General features: G+C 43.4%; 1 protein-coding gene across 8 annotated transcripts in view; it reads right to left on the bottom strand.

Moving 5' to 3' along the window:
• samd12 (sterile alpha motif domain containing 12) overlaps positions 1-20,875 on the bottom strand; it is a 114,256-nt gene that overhangs the window by 25,470 nt on the left and 67,911 nt on the right. For 2 of the 8 annotated variants that reach the window (XM_037093375.1, XM_037093376.1), the window contains exon 5: positions 11,416-11,475. The exons of 3 other annotated variants lie outside the window; for them this stretch is intronic. In XM_037093375.1, coding sequence (XP_036949270.1) covers positions 11,465-11,475 — 11 coding nt within the window. In that variant the 3' untranslated portion in view covers positions 11,416-11,464. Of the gene's footprint in view, positions 1-10,021; positions 10,068-10,764; positions 10,837-11,021; positions 11,040-11,415; positions 11,476-20,875 lie in introns of those variants that run through there. 3 more of the 8 variants (XM_037093378.1, XM_037093377.1, XM_037093380.1) reach the window with 3 other exon arrangements.

Raw genomic sequence — 20,875 nt, 5'->3', positions numbered from 1 at the left:
ATTCAGACGGCCAAATAACCAGAACGGCTTCAGAAATCAAACCCAGTAACGCGCCGGTCCTACGCGGGGCGAGGCCATCGAGGCTGGCGAGCTAACTGTGATTCAGCCTGTTAAGTCAGTTAGGGGGGAGTTGACGGAGAAATAAGCATTACAGCCCTCGCCCTCTTTATCTCCTTGTTGCGTTTTAAGACTGTGCCCGTGTGATTGATGGCTGAACGCAGCCCTCGATTCGTAGGAGGTGGAAAGAAAAGGGAGTTACAATGCCTGACAAAACAGGAACAAACGGAAGAGGAGATGTAGATAGAGTGGAGGAGGAGGGAGGAGACGTGGAGATCCATTGTTAATCCTCTGCAGAGACGGGCTGACATTTGTTGGCGCAGCAGCCGGGCGTGAACAGTACATGCATGGTCTTTGTAGAGATTACTAAGTGGCATTCTTCCAACACAAAGTTACTCATTTTTACCGTTTTACAGCCTGTCGAGAGCCGCTGATATTTAAGGTGATTACAGCTTACGTGCAAGGCCGACCCGGAAGCTCAGACGCTTTGAATTCGTTGCCATGGTGCTCAGTTCCAAAATCCACATTCCTAGGCTTCCTGTTATTGGTCCAGATTGTGTCCGGGCCGCGCGACGTCTTGTCTACAGAGTCTTGACGTGTAAGAGAACTTGAGCTAGTACAGAAGTTAATGCACGTGCATAGTGTCTATTCAGGGTCGGGTAGTCGGGGATTACATCTAATTTGGCTCACACTGATCACATAATGATTACAATTTTGGATTGAAGTCTTCAAAATAAAGCAAATTTGAAATTGTGAACCTGCTTTAATGATAATTATAGGGGCTATCTAAACTCAGATTTTTTATATTTTCTTAATTATTGAAGTAATATTAAAAACTGAAAAAAACGGAAAAATTAAGCTTTTCCACAGCTGAATAAACAATCTGTCAGAGGAAAAATAATGTCCCTGTTTGAAGCTAGAAAGGTGGCAGGGTCCGCCAAATGTCAAACAGTATGAAACTGTGTTGTCCTTTAAGGTCAGTTTGTGTATTCCCCTCGACTCAGTTGTGACAAACAGAGTTTGTTTATTTAGTTTGTTTAGGCATAAAAAACAAGATATTTCTCTTCTGACTGAAATCTCTTCTCCAAACTACATAATGCTCCTTTAATACTCCACTGGATACTGATGTTTTATGAATAATAAGAGTGTTTTATTCCTTCTTTTCCACAATGAATATGGAGGATTAACACATGGAGTCCCCTCGTGCTACGAGAGCAAAGTCCTCCATGTGTCCTTGATTTGAAACACATGAGAAACAGCCTCCCTCATGTTATGAGATACACTGAATGCACCTGTAGTTTGTGCCAGTAAGGTTTGTAAGGGTAATTTGATTTGACCGACTGTAAAAGCTGAAACTGCAAAGTTCATTTTATTACCACCGGCAAGGAGGTTACTGCATGTGTGACCCGTTTTCAGTTTGTTGGCTGGTTTGTCGGCAGGACCACATGAACTACTGAACAGATTTTCATGAATCCTGGACGGAGGACAGGTGTCGCACCAGAAAAGACCCCATTAACTTTTGGTGCGAATGTGTATAAAGGAACAGATACAGGAAGTCTTTTCTCACTTTCGCCAATCAGTCAGGGAATATATTTGAGTAAGTTGAATTAGATGTTCATCCTCAGACATTATTCTTCCACAGCAAAATGGAAATTATGGTTCAGAAATTAAGTAAAGAAAGAGTAGTTAAAACATTTCAAGTGAAGTTTGACACTGGATTAGTCCTGATCTGGCTTCAGAGGAGGTGTGCGCTCCGCTGGGCGTCATGGTAGTTTGCAATGAAAACGGTCTGAGATGTTTTAAATTCAACATCCATTTTTTTTTAAATCAACGGTGCAATGTTCTCAATAACTGATTTTGGGGCAATCCAAAAGAATTTGGATTACTTTCACATCAGTAATTCTAAAAATTGACATGGAATATGAATTCAGGAACTACACGTTGAAGTGACCCGACCAAAACCACGCGCGCATTTGCAGAAAGAAATCGTAGAAGAATAATTTGCAGAAACCGTCCCCGTTAAAGTTGTGCCTACTTCTTGCTTCCTTCAGGGCCCCTGAAATAAGTGTCGCTGCTTCGGGAGATAAAAGTCTCAGAACTCCTAAAATAGAAGAAATGAACTCGTCAGAGGAGACTGCTGCTCTGGCTTATAGCTCCCCGCTCAATGTCATCAGCCGTCCTCTTCCTCCGTCCCCTTCAAATTCTGTCTGCACTTCCCATTTCCCCTCGGGCTCCCGTTTTTACCCACACCAGCTGGCTGTGTCATCATCTTATTTCCTTTTCTCGAATCTCACCGTTTCCTCTTGTTACCCCCCTCCTACTCCTCCTCCCCTCCTTCCCTGGGGTCCGCGGTGTGTTTAAGACGAGTAGCTGGCAGGTAATTACTGTCACCGCCTAAAGATCTTAATCACGCTGTAGATGCGATAGAGTCACGAGCTGAGGTGAGCGTTTTTTGAGGATCACTTACGGCACACTTCTCGCGGCCGAATCAACTGTGAACACTCGTAAGATTGCGTACCCAAGTTTCTTTTTTTCTTTTTTTTTTGGTTTTTGCGTCGACAACCACACACACACACACACACACAGACACAATTAACGTGCACTCTGCTCGAACCCGCAATTACAGAAGCAAGCCACTTCAGGCAATTTGAAGGCAGTCGCGATAAACCAAGGTGTTTACATCATCAGAGCGGCGCCGCACTCGCGGGAGAAAAGAGAAGAGAGGAAATTAGTGTCGTTCATCTCGTGTCAAGATTAAGGAGCGCTGACTTGAGTAAACTCTCGTCTTTTCATGAGATATTGATGGAGCCCTTTTCTCGTGGTTTACTCAAGACAAGTTATCATGTGTAAACAAGCGAAGGACGGGGGGGTGGAGGGAAGGGGGGGAGTTGCTGCATGCTAAGAAAGGAAGGGATGTGCTCCAGCTCAGCAAGGAGGAGAGGAAAAGAGGGGGGAAAAAAGCGAGCGAGTGCTTTCTCCGTGCAGCAGCTTGGAAAACTAGAGCAGACAAGCAGCGGACGGATGTATGTTCATGCACATCACCTGAGAGTCGGTACAAACACTGGCACAAATATCAAGGATGTTAAATGTTTTCTGCTTGGTTGCAAAGTATTAGCACCGTTAAACACCACTTGACGGAACGGCGCTTTGGATCTTTTTTGGTCTTTTCATCCCTCTCAACACTAAAAACCACTGTAACACTGGACTGACGCTGCCTAGTTTTTGATGTACAACTACAGTCCTACTGTATGACAGCGAACGGTGATTAATTTACAGTGTGCAAACTGCTTTCTTCAGCAATTTGAGCCACGTGGGTTTCGTCAGCAGGTGGCGTTTCCTTAGCAGCTATAGATTAGCAAATGTTCAACTTTCCATATTTTTTAGGAGTGGTTTGTCTCCTCTCTTATAATGGATCTGCCAACATTTAAAGTGCTATATGTAAGAATCGGCCACCAGTCATAGAGGGCAGCATACAACCAGAGTTACCGCTGACTGAGGCTATCATTAGCAAGTTAGCTCAGTTAGCCATGCAGCTAGTGGTTCAGTCTAGGAACTCAGGGAGTGCTTGTGTTTACATTGCTGGTAGGATGCTTGGACAAGGATGGGACAAGGCTAGCTGATTAGCATGCTAACGTCAGTAGATATCGCTGCATTACTTTACATAGACATCATAATGTCAAAACTGCTACTCCATCACATTCTTTTCACATCATTATAGGACGTTTTTGAACTCTTTCAACTATGACGCTTACATACATACATACATACATACATATTACATATGTAACTTTTTCATCTCCAACACACGTTTTCAACAGATCACATTGTTATAAGGTGATGAGTTTTGTTTGTAGTTAGCACCTTCCTTTACATGTGATAGATTGTTACAGACCTGGGATTTGGATTTAAGACACTGGTGTTGCACACAAGCGTTCATCGGCAGTCTGCTTTTGGAACTATGCACATCTTTAGCTGCCGAGCGCTCCGCTGTGGTCACCAGCCAGCCGATGACTTGGTCTCGTTGCTGGTCCGTGTCTTGCAGGTGGCGTACGTTAGCTCTTTGAAGTTTTTGCCTGTTGTGGCTGAAAACATGATGCCACTTGCCGTAGAAGTGATAATTTTTTGTGTGTTCATCACTGTTAGCAGTCATTTGATCTATCATTATTATAAGAATCTAAATCATGGCCTCTCTCTTGTTATGTCTGTCCTCGTGTTGTTGATCTTGTATTGCATTAACATTTATTATAACTGAATATAAATCAGGTAGCACGTCTCTGCTCTATTCCTAGAAAGCACACAGTCAGACACAGAAATATGTAAATCAGAACTTTGATAAACCTCTAACATAAAGCTTTAAGGCAAACCTGGGTCAAAGCTGCTGCGCGCTGAGACTTAACCCGTTTACGTTGCCATGCACGGCAGTAAACATTAGACGTAGACATTAGATTTAGTTTATGACCTCGGGAGAGGCGCCGACTCAGCGCTGCTGCCATGTAAGAGCCATACAAGCTCTCAGCCTAAGTACATTTATTCCCCGGGAGGTGCTGAGCTGATGTCGCACGACAGCGACATTCTGTACCCTCTCTGAGGAATAAGCCGGTAAAAATGAGATGCCACTATGATTAATAACCAGAAAAAAGCGTACGCACACATCCGACTTGAGGTGGCAACAATACGGACGCCGCGGATTGCACGGTGACGGAGTTTAGCAATTTTTCTGTTCCGCGGGAGCAGCCGCGCACATCGCGGGGTGGCCATTTTCTTTAAATTGTCATTGTCAGCAGGAGCGTGCAGTGTATAGGTGTTCCTGGAGTCCCAGCAATCATGCACCTTCTTCCAAAACACTGCAATCAGGGTGTATTTAGAAATCCGTGCAGTTATTCAGTGTTTGTTCATGTGGGTCTATTTGCAGGAGTGTGTGTGTGTGTGTGTGGTGCCTGCCCGCCTCCCTCACTATTTCCCATCAGGCAGTGTGCTGTCAGGCGGTGTTGTATATCGGGGAGCCATTCGATCAGTCACAGGGAATAGAGTGTGTGTCTGTAGCGCGGTGGATGGCCACCAGTCCTCTTCCCAGGAGCCAGTTCACTTTAATTGAAGCTCCAGTGAAACACAAGCCGGAGAGCAGTACAGTGCCTCACACACAGCGCAGCTATCTCCAGCATCTCTCGCTCCCCCACAGAAATGGAATTAGACTGACAGCCACTGGCCAGCAGAGCCGCAGTGTGACAAACGCACACACACAAAGAAGTGGATGCACACACACATGCACAGACACACTAGTAATAAAATACATTCTCCAAACAAATGAATACACACACTAAACAGCACATACACAGTGACAGAGACAAGAGTGGCCATCACACACTCTCTCTCGCATTCTCACACACACACACACACACACACACACACACACACACACACACACACACACACAATGTGATAGAGTGGCTGTGGCTCTCCATCAACCGAGAAATCTCATATTGGTCTGCTTTATATTGGCTGGAGCCGCTGCAGAGGAGAGAGAGAGAGACAGAGCGGGCGTGAAAGGAAGGAGACGATGGATAAAATGGGAGGATCAATGGAAGGAGAGTGAGTGATGAGAGCAGAAACGGAGGTGAGAAAAAAAAAGGAAAAAAAAAACATTCAGGATGAGACAAGGAGAGGCACGTCGTGGAGGGGTAGAGATGAAGAGAGTGGGAGCAGAGGGCGGGCGTGCCAACAGAAAATTAATAGTTAAACCTCTTTGCGGTTTTCCCTCTTCATACCGGGTTAAGGCTGAAGGTTAGGAGCTAATCATTGTTTAAGTCTGTTAACCATGAAAGCTTGGCGCGACGATTTTACACGTGGTGTAAACGATCAAATAAATAAACCTGTTGACTCTCAGGAAGAAGCCCAAACCAGATGGGTGATTTCCTGTCTCGGCTAGACTTCTACAGAGTTGGACCGAGTAATTACTGAGCACATTTAAATAACAGACAAGTCAACAATTGTTCGTACATTAGTGCCGACAGTAAGGAACAGCCGCGTAGCCGAGGGGTGTGTCCGGACATGCCCGTACCATCTGAATCTAAAGCTGACACGCCCGACAAAATCCTCAGAAAAACACAAGTTAGCAGCAAATTTCTTATTCCGGAGATAGATATCAAATCAAAGCTGTTAAGAGGCGATGCATCGAGGAAGGGAAACTGATAACGGCAGTCAAAAAAAGGAGCCAACTCAACATTCGACACCGCTGCAACAGTTGCGCTATAACGTTATTAGGGAATTAATGGAAACCCCTTTTCCTTTTTTGGAATTTGGCGAAGGGTGAACTCTGAAGTCTGATCACCAATCACTCCAAAACCAATTAAAAACACTCTCCTTATCGACCTGATGCAACTTCTTACCACTCATGCGTTGAAACAAGCAGGTGTCATATTTCTATTGTGTTTTCTACATTGTTTGTCACCGTTTGAGGCTCGACAGGTTTAATTATGTAATCTCGTTGCGCCCTCTTCTTCTGCAGTGGAGCGATGGTTATCTGACTGGAACGGCACCACCTACTGCTCGTCTTTATGAACCAACCCCTGAAAGTGCGCGGAGGCAAGCATCGATCTGCCTTTTCTTTTCGCAGTCTTTTTCGTCAGCGTCACAAATGTAATGATTTGATGCCTGTTGCTCTTTTACAAGATAATACATGGACTATTTCACAAACAGAACAAGCAATCTGAAGACGTCTTGTTTGTGCTCTTCTGGAAATGGAGCGTTTTTGCCAGACATTATCTGACTATACTATTTAGACTAAATGGTTTATCGGTTAATTAAAAAAGGAAGTAATTGTCACAGTTGTTTCCCTAGACACATTTTTGTCCAGTGACTTGCTGAAGGAAATGTGGGATGAAGGAGAACAGTTTATGTTTCTCTTGTCGGACTAAAACGAGCCCTCTTCATTGTTCCGACCCTGATAGCAACAACATCTCCAAATATTTCAGGAGGCTTAACAGTGTGGGCAGTTTTTGGCTGACGGTCGACAGGCTACAGTCGATTTGCAATGCCTTTTGATTTTTCTTTTTTTTTACACCACCGACAGCAATACAAAGAAGCATTGAACTATTAATTATTAATTAGCCTCCGAAAGCCTCTGGCATTTCCCTTGTTCCACACCACGATCTGAGCCTCTGTGAGGCGAGGTCACATGGTTACGAGCGCTGGTAACATTCCAATAGTGTGTTTCATCACCCTTTCCCCCCCGACCCCTCGAATTTAAAATTTTCAGATAGTTTCGCTAATGTATTCGCCACCATTAAGGCTCGCATAATGAGCAATGCTGTTTAGCATGTGGTAAACACCTGCCCGGCCCCGCAAATCACATTTCACTCTTTCTCGTCGTCAGCAAGTCTTCCAGCGGAGGGTGTAGGAGTTGCTCTGCGGAGGACAGGGGGAGCACGATGGGGCCATTTGTATTCTGCTAATCCTCCGGTACAGTGCTGCAGAGGGTAATGGGGGTTAACAGGACTTTCACTTAAACGCACGCTGAGCTCCCAGCTCACAGCGAGTTTCTTAGAGGCCAGAGAAAAAGGTGCGCCGCCAGGTACAAAACCCCTCCATCGACCTGCTTACCCAAGCCTGCCTCTGCTCCCTGATGGGGTTATGACGGTGGGGGTGGGCAGGGCGGAGGAGAGGACTGAAGATGATGGCAAGTGAAGCTGCAGTGCTGGTGATCATGGCGGTCATGGTGAGCTATTTAATTGTGATACATCCCTGCATATATGATACTTTCTCAAAAGATACTGGACGCACACGTGACATACACAAGACTGAGGCATTTATTTTCTTTACTTAAAGGGGGATTCTGGCATTTTTATGTTGTGGTGTGTAAATGTTTCATGCTTACCAGGACTTTGGGAATTGATTCAGTTGATCTTCTCAGCTGGAAGCCACGACACAGCTTTAAAGGCTGCTGTGTAACCCTTTGGGGCAACTCCGACTTGACACTGACAGGCTGAAGTTGTTATTCTAACGTCACCGAAATGACACAGACAGAGTTGGACCTTTGTGTTGAATCTTGAGATCTGTTTCCTCTCCATCTTGGAGAAGTCTTGCTCTGAAATCTGGCGAGAGGTGAGTGGTTAAATTTGTTGCCTCATCACGATTGTCAAAATCAGTTAAACAGTCGGACACGACTTCAGAAATGTTGGCAGTTCCCTTAAAGTAGAGTCCAACTGTGACTCACTTTTCCACCAGCATCTTCCTGAAACGACTTGCTTATTCTGACTCAGACTCTGCTTGAACAAGACTTGACAAGGTCTATCTCCGTAGGAATTGTATCCACGATCTTGTCAGCACACAAAATAATGACTTCGGCCTATCAGTCACAGGAATGAGCACTTTTAATGGACATAACTTTGACGGTTGGAGTTGCCCCAAAGGATTATGTTGACACCTGAGGCAATCTACCTGACCAATTCCGAAGCTTTTGTCAAGTATGAATCAGGTTTGAAAAATACCTGAATTCCCCTTTAAGGATCGTTGTACTTGTGCTCCTTGATGGTTTCCCCTCCTACTTGTTAACTACACATATTTACCAAGCGAGTTATTCATCCATTAGTTATCTATCCATCCATCCATAGCTGCAGAGAACTCACTCTGCATGTGCTGGGCAAAAGGAGTTTTACATCTCGGATGGGTAACTAGGCAAAGCACATTCACACACTCGTACCTGCAGGCACAGCACCTAATTTGCATTACAGTAAAGACATGCGAAGAAGAAGGAGAAGGAGGGAGCGATTCGTTTCCATCGAGTTCGTGCTAATAATTTAGAACAGTCATATAGTGATATGTACACCGTGCAAACATTACTTTAGCAGAGATTAAAAACTGAGATATATTTAAATGAAGCACCACTGAACCCACTCCTGTAAATTATTGATTCTGAATGTATAGAACTCGGTGCTCCTAAATCATATATTAGTCTTACATTTGCACATCCCATTTACTGATCATGCACTGGGGCTTTCCATTATGAATTCATCGAGTGGGGGAAAAAGATCTGACCTGAGGCCTGTGGTACAGCCATAAGGCCCATAAAGAGAATATTATCTCTTAGAGAACACAGGCACTGTCGTCGACGCCATCGCTCTATATTATTTTTACAGTTCGCGTTGTCAGTGTGGCAGAGATTCTTATAGTCTCTTATACAATGGCAAGACTCTAAAATATCATTATAATATCCATGTTAATAAGTGGCTCAGCTAAAGTTTATTGCACCTTTAAAAGTGAGGCACGATAACAAAACTTATAATATAATAAATCTTCAGCAAGTAATTTGAAATTTTTCCGATTGCTTTGCATTAAGTAACTCTGAATGTGTCCTGGGTTTTATATGAAATGGCTTTGGCTATGTTGATATTCTTTTTCGAGATCCTTCATTCACAGTAAGTGGTTGAGACCACAATAGAAGGAGAAGAGAGAGGTCATTTCTCTAACCACTTTTAAAACCTAGCGGGAGAGAAGGTGGAGCAGTTGGCATGAATGCTGCTCTTCAACCGGTGACCAAGGTTGCAGCCCCCCCTACGCTCGCCAGCATTCATTCAAGTGTACTCGAGCAAAACAGTGAATCCCTGTTAGCTGCTATTAATGTGACCCTGAACTCTCGGAGCACTGGGAAATCTATGTATTTCTGTTGTTTTTTCACCAATAACACCACTCTATTGTTGACATTTATGTTGTTTCTTGTTTGCTAGTTGCCAACGCTCGGTTTGCTCTGCCTTGTTCTCGTTTCATACAGACAGTGATTACATTTTATTTCTTATTTTATTATAATTGAATGATGCCCCCTGAAAGATATAATAGCAACCACATTTCAAAACCCTAAAAAAAAAAAAAACAACCCCAAAGCAAATGGCTTTTCACTAAATCCAACCCCTGGGTTAGCCAATTGCTCAGTCATACCACAATTTAACAACCGTGTCCAGGCATTGGACTGTAAAGCTTTTTAATCATGTGGAATCATTGAATGACTTTGGGGATTCCTGCAAAACCAAAAAAAAAACACATGAGGAAAACTGTAAGAAAGAAAAGAACAATCTGTTTATCTTCTCTGTAAGTATGCAGTAACGTTAGCATACCTGGCTAAATAGCTTACTCCTCATAGTAGCAAGCTAGCTGTCCTTTCAAGGCCGATCATTCATATCATTCACCAGAAACATTAGTTTGTGTGGTTAAATGTTATTTTCAAATTCATTGTTTACACCTAGCACACCCTCTCTCTGGCATTTCCTCCCTGTTGGAAGCAAGTTCAAGATGCTATCAGGGGTAAAGCTAACGAAAGTAGCTCTGACCTTAGCTTTACATGTCTACTATGAACCAGGTATTTTTATCCAACCATTTTGGCTTCGTGCACCACTGAGCAGCCAATTTTCATAGAGGAACAGGGTTCTGCCTCCATGGTTGTGTCCAGATACAATGAGACATCCTTGGTTATTTCAGGCAGCAAAATTGATGGTTGCAGGCTGGAAATGTTATGAAATTGTGTACCTGAAATCAAGGAGTCATTGTTTCAAGATAATCATAATAATAATAATCTTTCTCTGGGCTGTGTGAGGGGTTCAGAGGAGCAGAGAGGCCAGGGAGAAGAAAGACAAAAGAAAGAATACTGAAACAAACATGCTGAATTACATACAAATGTATATTAAGTGGTGTTAAGTAGGATCTTCCACTCGACGGTGTATCTATGACAGACAAGGTTGTAAAAATGCCTTTACTCCAGCTTCACTTCTCTGATGTGCTTGATCGCTCTGACTGTGGAAAAAGGTAAAGTGAGGACGTTAACAGACTTCACATCCTCAAGGAGCCCGGGAGAATGGTAAGGCTCTTAAATATAACATGCGCTGCGGACATTCATTAAAATGAGAGCGATGTCAAAAGAACGGGGGTAACTAATATGACTCACAGGCAGGAAAAAGGTTGCTTTCAAAGCGTCGGAGGCTTCAAAGAGAGATATGCTGAGAGAAAAGGGTTCGGTGAAAAAGGTCTCATCAACAAAATACTCAGAAAGAAGCACACTGTAAGGGAGGACCGGTCCATCCATCCCTCCATAAATGAAGAAAAGAGAGTACGCCTCTTTCTCTTATAACCACAGATTGCACAATAAGAGGATAGAGCCAGTATCTCAGATGAATGGCATGATATTTCAAAGAGACTGAACTCCCCATATGGAGCATTTTATTCTTACTTTCCGCCACCAAGAATGCTGACACCGCCTAAATCCTGCAGGTCTTACTCCCCAGTGCCTCTGGAGCCGAATTCATCTTCTTCACTACCCCTTTTTCCTATCTGTGTTGTGGTGAAAAACCCCTGGAGGTGCACAAAGATACTCACATGTCTCACTATTTCCCGGAAAGAGCTGGTGAAACCACCCACGGATGATTCATGATTCATCTGCCGTCGTAAAAAAAAAACGTCACGATCATCTTGAGAAGTTACATTTAAGAATTCAACAGCAGTATTTAACAGTATAGTAACAGTATTTTAATGTAAAGCAGTGCTGGTGGAAATCATTCTGGTGGCATGGATCAGTGTCGACTGAGTAACTTTGCATCTATAAGGTTGTAAGTTTGACAGAACTGACATTAATGTCCTGAGTAAGTTAAATTGGTAGTAAGAATGAGGTTGATTTTGATCGCTGAGCATCAACTAGTCCCCTCACAGCTCATTACAATGGTGGTCCTGTCGATTACCTATGCTTGTCATCACCCTTGAGTGTATGTCATAGGACACAAAATCATAAAAACAGTGCGACAAATGAGAAACGAGGCTGCCGTCCATCTCTGCTATCTTCAAATCCATCAGACTATTTCGAATCATTTTGCCTCATCCAACGCGTGTTGCTATTCTACCACTGCCTCGATCAGTTAGTTTGTTTGTGACTTTGGTGTTTTAACGTATCAATGCATCAAGCCAGTCCGTTGTAATGTGATGGTATACCGGTGATAACTGTTGCATGCCATCGCAAATACTTTTGCGTCTGCTGCAAAGAGCTTTGGTGAAGCATTTTGCATTTTTATGTCATTTATTTGTCTACATCCATGTTGTGCAAAGGCCTTTAGAATATCAAAAAAATCTACTATGCTGCTTGCGACCACAAAGAGTTGGTTATTTAGTTCCTTTACCTGATAAAAATGGTGAATGGTAACAAGTCACTCCAAACTTTAACTTTAAGGCGATGAGATATAACTTCCTAGAGAAAGACAGTTGATTGTTGAGCCTCATCGTCAGGCTGTCAAAAACTGATGCTTGCAGTTGGCGTCCGATCTGAGCTGCCAACCCAAAGCATCAGCATTTAACAATGTGTGGACGAGACTCAACAATCAACCGTTTTGCTAGTTTTCGTCATTTTACTTGTATGTGTAAGACAGGGTCTCCTCAGTTTTACTTCCTGACAACACTCAAGAGAAAGAGTCTTAATCCATAACCTCATCGTCTTCCTCATTAGAAGCTGTTTGCCATGTTGCTGCAAGAGTAAAAGCTCATGAAACACATTTAAATCAAGTAGCCTACTGATTTATTCATCAGTTAAAGTATCTACCAGCACAGTCTCTCTCTGGGCTCATTTATAAATGAAGATAACATTGTAAAAAAAACAACCTTGCTGCATCAACCTGAACCTTTGCTGAACTTTTGTTTCTCATCGCAAGACAAGACAGCACTTTGTCAGTGTCTTTTTGAAAAGCTGCTCTTTCCTCTACTAGGACTCCACCCTGTATAAGGTCACTGGTGAGCTTTTTCAAAAAGGTGGTTTGGAGGTAAAGGTCACCTTTTCAAAAAAAAAAAAACACCCTCCACCTCAGACAAGAAGATGAGCCCTTCAGTCACGTCCCGTGTTGTCTCTACTGGACTCCGGAGAGTCAACATATTCTTACTGTTTGCCTGCTCCACTCTGTGTCACGGCCTTTCTTTTCAATGAGTCAGTTTTAATTCCATTTTTTGGTACTTTTCTATAAAATCAGGTTCTAGCTGGGTACACACATCCACAGAAATAGCAAGGGATCGGCGCTCAATATCTTTGTCAGATAGTATTGTAATTGTGTGGGGCTAAGGTGGCAGGAGCACAGCGCCTTGGTTTGGATATTGCCTGGTTAGATTTCCCTTGAGCATGATGCAGTTTAAGTAGTCTCTCTTGGTCTCTCTATCTCTCTCTCTCTCTTGCATTTGTATGTCCCCTCCTCACTCCTCAACTGTCTCTCTGACTCTTTCTTTAGCTGTCTCACATTCTGCAGAAAAAAAAGTGTCCCGCCTCCTCCTGTCACACATCAGATGGAACATTATTAACGTGAGAACATAAATGTGTCAATGCACATCCAGGAAACACATCTCCCTGTATGCGTCTGCTCTTTCGACTTACTTCATCGGCGACAGTGGGTGATTAGTTTGTGGAGGAAGCGTGTCATTGATTACAAGAGGTAAATTTAAATAGGAGAGGCTGCATCACAATCAGTGTGTTACAGGAGGGGGGTAATAAAGAACATCTATCTATGTGAATGTCAATGGCAGGGAGTTTGCAGAACAAGGGTAGATAGATTGTCCTTTGGTTAGTAGATCGGATGGCATCATAATTTTGGACGGATAGAGAAACCAAAAAAAAAACCAAAAAAACAAAACGTTAAAATTGGTCCCCAAATATAGGTTACTTGGGCGTCCCATCAAGTAAAGTCTACGTGTGGGAAACACCTGGTTAGCTTGGCTTCGTTTAGCTTAAGCTGGGTGATATGGCCCTAAAATTGCAATTCATTTAGGCTATATCACCAGTTCGACTCCTCAAAAGAACTTCATATACACAACAGCTGGGCAACAAAATATATATTAATATTTTGGGGCGCCTGTTTCCTGTCATCTCTGAGCTGTCCTATCGTAAAAGAGGCCAAAAGACTCTATACCAAACAAGAAATATCGCAATATTTGTGACTACATACCTTAATATCACATCAATTAACTGTTAGACTTTTAAACCAGGAAAAGACTACACTTATGTCATATCATGATATAATACTGAACACATCTAGGACGACATGCGGTATGAGCCTCATATCACAATCACGATTTAATAACATATTGCTCGTACCTATCTTAGCCATCTCATTTGTTTAATTAGTACAAAATCTGCAAGGATGTCAGGCAACTTCACGGTGATGCCGGTAAGTTACTGCACCAGGAATGGATGCAGGTCATTGTTATCACACAGTTGACTGCTTATAGGAGGAGGGATGAAAGCCACAGCCTCCGCCATCAAAGACAGACACTGAACGCCCAACCATTTACCTCATCTCCTCACCGAGAGCCTTCATCGTGTTTTAACAATGTCAAACTACTTTCACCTTTGCGAGGACGGTCGCGCAACCGTCAGTGGTTGAATGTCGGGGGAAAAAGATGTAAACATTTGAACAAATGACCCATGCCGTCTTTGTTTCTGAAAAGGACAGTCTTGCGTTAGCGACATCAGATAAATGCTGCCCCTTATTACAGTCTTGTAATGACATGTCAGATTGAACCAGCGAGGTAGACCCCATGGCAACACGACATAGAGAGAGGCGGCAGAGATCAACAAGACACACGGCGGGGAAAGAAGAAAAGGGCGAGATGTTCATTGTGTGAAGGTTATGAAGCAGGCAGTAGTAATCTGGTCCAGGGACGATAATGTCACAACTTTAATCACTCCCTTTTTTAAACCTTTCTATCTCACTTTCTTTGTCCGTTTTGCTGGTGGTTCTGCCTCCCTCCCTCCCTCCTCTCTCCCTCTCTCTCTCATCCTGTTCATTCACACTTGGCTGGAAAAGCGAACGGCTGTGCCTTAATTCTTGCACTGCAGCCCGGACGAGCCTGCCGGAGAGACACAGGGCCATTTTAGGAAATGGGATTAAGGGGGGGAAAAAGTTCACAAGTACAGGAGAAGAGTGAGACGGCGGGTGACAGCGAGCGGGAGAGAGCACAGAAAAGAGGGATTATGAAAAAGTGATGGAATGTGTGGGAAGCGGTCCGACACGTCATCTCATGTTCCACTGCAGAAGGTGAAACACGTGCAAAGATTGGAGAGTCGGACAGATCGGCTTTAAGTGCCATCTCTGTGTACAGTCTGGGCTGTAAATGTGGAGGTGATGAATAAGTCAGCGTCGCTGGCTGCGAGTCAGAATTGAAGTATGCAGCTGCATTCTTGAATTTTAACTGAGGCCGGATATTTGAAAAGGTCACTCATTGATGGACCTAACGCTTCATCTGACGACGGGCTGCCAGTGTGGAAAAGCTAGCTAATGCGTCTTTACGGCATCTATAAAAGGTTGTGGATGATGGTTGTGTTTTGAAGGCTTGTGTGTTTGTGCGTGTGTGTGTGTATAAATGACGACCTCCTGTCAGGAAACGGTCCATTGTGATGAACTTTGAAGCATCTGTCTGACATTTGCCCGGCGTTCCCATGCGATGGCAAACAAGGATGGATAGCATCCTGAGAGGCGAACATAATAACAGCTGATGACTGTCATCTCTCTTGGTGTTGGTGTGAGAGATGTGTCTTCCCGTTGAGCAATTTGTCACCCGGCTCGTGTTCTCTCTTTCTGAGGAAGGGCGCCGAAACCAGAGTCCGGGTCCAACTCATCAATAATGAGAAAACGTCTGTAAATTGTCTTTGGCGGATATCAAAATTGAAAAGTGAGGCGATATCATTAAATGCCCGGGCGCTTCATTAGAAAAACTCATTGGAGTATAGAAATAACCGAGATGACGGCTTAAGACGCAACGAGAACAATAATTGTATTGTCTTTAGTCGTTCACGTGAAAGATGAAAACTAAATGAGAAACAAGCGTTTTAAATGATCTGTAACAGCACTCTCTGTCCATCAGCGATAGTTATAATTCTTGAAATTGATTCTTCCAACGATTTCTTCTTCTCCTTCTTCTCCTCCTCCTCTCTACTGCTTCGTGTAATCAGTATGTTGGGGGGGTTATAAGACGACACTCATATTTTTTTTTACACATAAGGAAACAGTCTTGATACCGATGCCTTCGATTTTTTAACACGCTTGTCACCAGGACACACACTGCTTGTCAGGACAAATGTAATGGTGGCCTCAAACCTAGTTTGACATTTCTGTAGTGTCGTTTCCTGTTATTTATCATCCAACATATACATATTGACTATGCATATCGACAACCAAAATAAGTCTCTAGACTGTGTTTCACCTCCCGAAGAATCTGCCCAGTCGTGCAAATAAAATGTTGGTATTCTGCAAACCCCATTTCTACGTGACATAGGCATGACATTCCCACAAAACATGTCAGGTCACCCTCACATTACATGTTTATGACCTTTATACACAAAGGTGGCGGGGATGGTGGTGAAGTTACGGTTGAGAAGACTGCCAAGCCAACGACCACTGTTCAGTACTGGGTTCCAACTTTTGTAAGTGGTAATCAACTGGATATTTTTAAAAAGGAGAGCTCTGCAGAATTTCTAGCCTTGTTTGTGCAGACAAAAGCTCATATGTAGGTTAGAAGTCGGTACATCTTCTGCTGTGTTAGAAACACGCATGTTAAACTGAAACCTGAACTTCCCTAACCATGTAGTTTTGTGTTTAAACCAAACCAAAGCATTTGCACAGCATGGTCACAACATGAAATAGAGGTTTTATAGCTTAAGAAATGTGTTGTTTCAGTGTATCATTGTTTCTCCTGGTGACTGGGTTAGAAAAGAACCTTGAAAAAGGCCTGCAACCTGCCAATCATCTCAGCAACAACCACTGCAAAACAGTCAAAGCATGACATAGCTTCACATTTACTTTTGGTCATGGTATATATATAAAACAATAGATACTTTGTTATTGCCACAGATGAATCAACTCATCCAGGAGGCTGAGACTTCCTGTCATTACTATTATTTTGACTAAGAAACAAGTGTTTGACATGACTTGTGTGAAAATGTATGTTTATTTTAAGAAAAGCTTCTGGAGGCTGGTGCTGCTTGCCTCGACATACATTGTCTTACAATACATGTGGTACTGAATCTCAGCAATGGAAGCAAATGAATGGCTAGCGAGACTAAATGGCAACAACTGACAAAAAAAAAAAACAAGAAAAAAATCAACCAGGTTTGGAAGTTTTCTTTGATATCATTGCGTCCCTTTCTCGTGCACCTTCATCAGCTGCAGGATCCCGGCAAACCAGCCGGTGTGTGCACAGCCGAGCAGTGATAATATCACCGGCAGCTACCGTCGTCAGACAAGCAATTGCACTGACACTGCACATTTTAATTTTGAAGAACAATAAACCTGCCTCTAAATCTCACCTTTTAATAACCTGGCAAATTATGGCAGAGAGAATCATAACCAGCTCCTCAGTCCAATACTTTAATTACACCAGCCTTGCTGTTAGAAAACTCCCAGAGGACACACATGAGAGGCAAAAATGAAGCCTGCGACAAGACGGGACTCATCGGCGAGGTGTCTTAGAATAGAGGCAGCGATGTAAAATATGCTGGATTGTAGGGTCCATGTTTATCAGATGTGGATGTCATTAAATTTAAGTATTCACATGCATAAATTTACAAGCTCCTGTCAGGGGCATGAAATTGACGAGGAATCCTCTGAAGCCGCACCATCACAAACCAGAGGCACTGTGCTGATTTAAATCGCGAAATGTCTTGATTTTGCAATGCATGAGAAAGGAGACCCATACAATATTTCTCTGAATCCTCACATCCAAATGAATTTTATCTTCCAGAGTCTAAAATAGGTTCACTAATCCTTAAAGAGTAGCCTGGGTTCTTTCATTTTTCCCCGTATCTTTTCAAACTTCTTTGCACAAAGCACTATTTTCAAAGATTATGAAAAATGGCACGCTCTGCTGCTAATGGCTATCTAGTGACAAACAGAAGCAGTGCGTATACCCACACACACACACACACACTGAACAACCACACTGACAGTGGATTCATCTGGTTTGAGAGCTGCAAAAAGTCACTACTTCTACTTTCTACTGCTAACTGCCTTGAATCCAATACTGTTGCGACAAACCTTTTGTGGTAGCGGGAAACATTTCAAAGCAAAAAAGGCGCCAATCGACAGAGTTAGCGATTAGCTGGGGAAGATTCAGTGGAGTATTCAGCAACAAAGAGCCAGATATTTCCCTCAGGAGTTTGTAGGGACCAGAAACAGAACTTAGAGGAGAGTGGATTTTGGACTTTCATTTACCAGGAGGCCAAACATGAATCCATATGAATGCTAATGTTGCTTCGCGTGTACTGAATATGTAATTTAAGGTAAGGTTTGTGGTATGGGGGAGAAGAGGTATCACAAATCTATAACCGTGTTTTCATTAGTGTTTAATCACCTGAAACTTAGAATCATTGTGTTTTCGCTACCTGAGAATTAACACTTTGGAGTTATAAATTGTGGCCACTCTGTACAATTGGCTCAGCCGTGTTTCTCCAGGAGCCTGTAGACACACCAAACACCGGCTCCAAAGAGGACCAGTCAGATTTTTGTTTGTTTTTCGCAGTTTTAACTGCCACCATACAGAAAGATGAGACGAGGGGTATGCAGTTGGTTGCAATCTGCATTATAATAGCTACAGTAGATGCCACTAAATCCAAACTGGGGCATTCTTGAGTTGAACAATGATCTTTTAAAAGAGGCCCTGCTTCATGCTGGAAGCCGATTGCTGACTCCATCTCTAAACTAACATTATTTACTGATGCTCTCTGTTAGCGCAGCAGAGAGAGGCACAGAAAGTCCAACCTGAGTCTTTTGACAAAAATATCCACAATTCAATTTGGACAAATTGTAACACAGAGCCCCTTTAAATTCGGCAATCACCCTTCCCTTTCCTGACCACTCCCGGGAAGGACCTTTCTTTACTGGTTTATTAGTGTTTTTTTGGTCAAAGGTGTGCCTTGCAAACAAATATGTAAAACAGGCCTTTATGGTTGTTATGGCGGATAAGCACACAGCATGGACACTGAATGTAGAATATAGCTGTAATTTATGAAGTTAAAAAAAACACCTCAGGGGCCATTAAACTAAATCTAAATTTAGATAAAATGTAAATCGTTATTCCCCCTCTGAGAGGCTTGATATCACAGCATGATTAAGATGCTAAAGGAAACCAGGCCAGTGATCCCAGATTAACATTCTTATTCTGGGAAACTGTAAGGCATCGTCCTGTGGGTCCACAGTCCAAATGAGTATGCACGGATCAACACTGACTCACTCACTCCTACTTGTACGATACCTTCCTCCCGACACGTTTCATGCAGCTCGTGTGTGACAGGGAGGCAAGGTGCTGCTGCTGCAGAGCAACCTTTAACTCCGAGAGGGTTAGTGAGCGAGGTGTGGGCGTGGAATAGATGAGATGCGGCGGTGAAGTTTGTGCAGAACATTTAGCAAACAGCGCGCCTCGTATCCCAATCAATATGAAACTCGCACAGGTCAAACTGATGCCAGGAGATATTTATAAAAACAGGCCGGCAGAGAAAACCTGTGCTGTCAATTCCCATAGAACAAGCCCAACCGGGGGAAGCTATGCGTGTGAAGTGGTAACTGTTGGATAAAAGGCCGTGATATCCTCCTTTGCCATGATTATTGGTGCTTTGATGATGCTGTTCCTATCGCCCTCTCAGGTATTACTGCTGTAGTCAAACACGAGAACCAGAATGTCCCATAAAAGATCACACAGCGGCCGTATCCTCAGACGGGCGGCCTCCTCTCTGCTGGGAAGCGGTTAAGTAGCGATCTGCGCTGTGTCTGTCAGGGTCAAGCAGGCAGAGTTAGAGTTAAAGGCACTCAAAAGTGAACTACTTCCAAGTCACTGCGGTAATGGGCAAATAAAACTGTGGAGCAAAAACAGGAGTTCTTGCGAATGTTTTCGGGCTCTTGGGTGAAATCACACAGATGAGGAAAAAACAGAGCGAGCGCCCGCCTAATATTTCAACTTTTGATTTAATGTGTGCATAATGAAAAATAATATGTCTCTCGTAAATATCTGCTGGGTAGATTTGGCGTCATGCGCCCCCAGTGTGCACTGTATCATGATACTGCCGTGCCAGGGTAGTAAATGGCTGGCATAGCCGAGCACGGGCCTGCCTGCCTCATTCCGCTTCTTATGGTTTCTCTGCGCCCATTTTATAGTGGCAGCACTTAAAACACTGACGTGCCATAATTCTGCACTTTCTGCAGCCAAAAGCCGTAACACTGATAGTGTCGAGAGCGAGGTGGAGGTGGAGACGGAGCTGAGGAAAAATGTGTAAAGAACCAGGGAGGTGACAAAGGGTATGCATGTGTGTGTGTGAGCGTAAATTCACGTGTGTTGTACATTTGTTTTACAACCAAATGCCTTTGTTATGAGTCACTGCCTGAGGCGGAACAAATTACTGTAAATGGAACTATTAGCGAAACATGGAGGGTGAAAGGAGGAATTCAAATTAAAGTGTTGCTCGCTAGCCACTTACTTTCTCTCCATCTGCATAATTATGGTTAGGACACCAAGCAGCCGTGTGTGTGTGCACGATCAAACTGAATATCAGAGGTCACAGAGGTTTCCTTTGATACGCCAAGGTTATAAACACCAACCGTGTTTGTCTCCCCCCCCCCCATAATCAGCGTCACAACGATCTGTTTTAATTACAAAGAGCTTGTGTACATGACAGATGAGCAAAGGAGGGGGGTCGTCTATACACACACACCAGTCCATACTGTTTGTTCATCTGCGCACACACACGGATGCTGGAAACTAAAAGCAGCGACTGCATTTGAGTCGGGAAAATTACGACTGCACTAAAACAGTCACAGGTGGCGGTTCA

Source organism: Acanthopagrus latus, chromosome 3 (genome assembly GCF_904848185.1).
Source record: "Acanthopagrus latus isolate v.2019 chromosome 3, fAcaLat1.1, whole genome shotgun sequence".
NCBI classification, from domain to species: Eukaryota; Metazoa; Chordata; class Actinopteri; order Spariformes; family Sparidae; genus Acanthopagrus; species Acanthopagrus latus.
The sequence above is the reverse complement of the archived record's forward strand: the minus strand, read 5'-3'. Positions and strand labels throughout refer to the sequence as shown.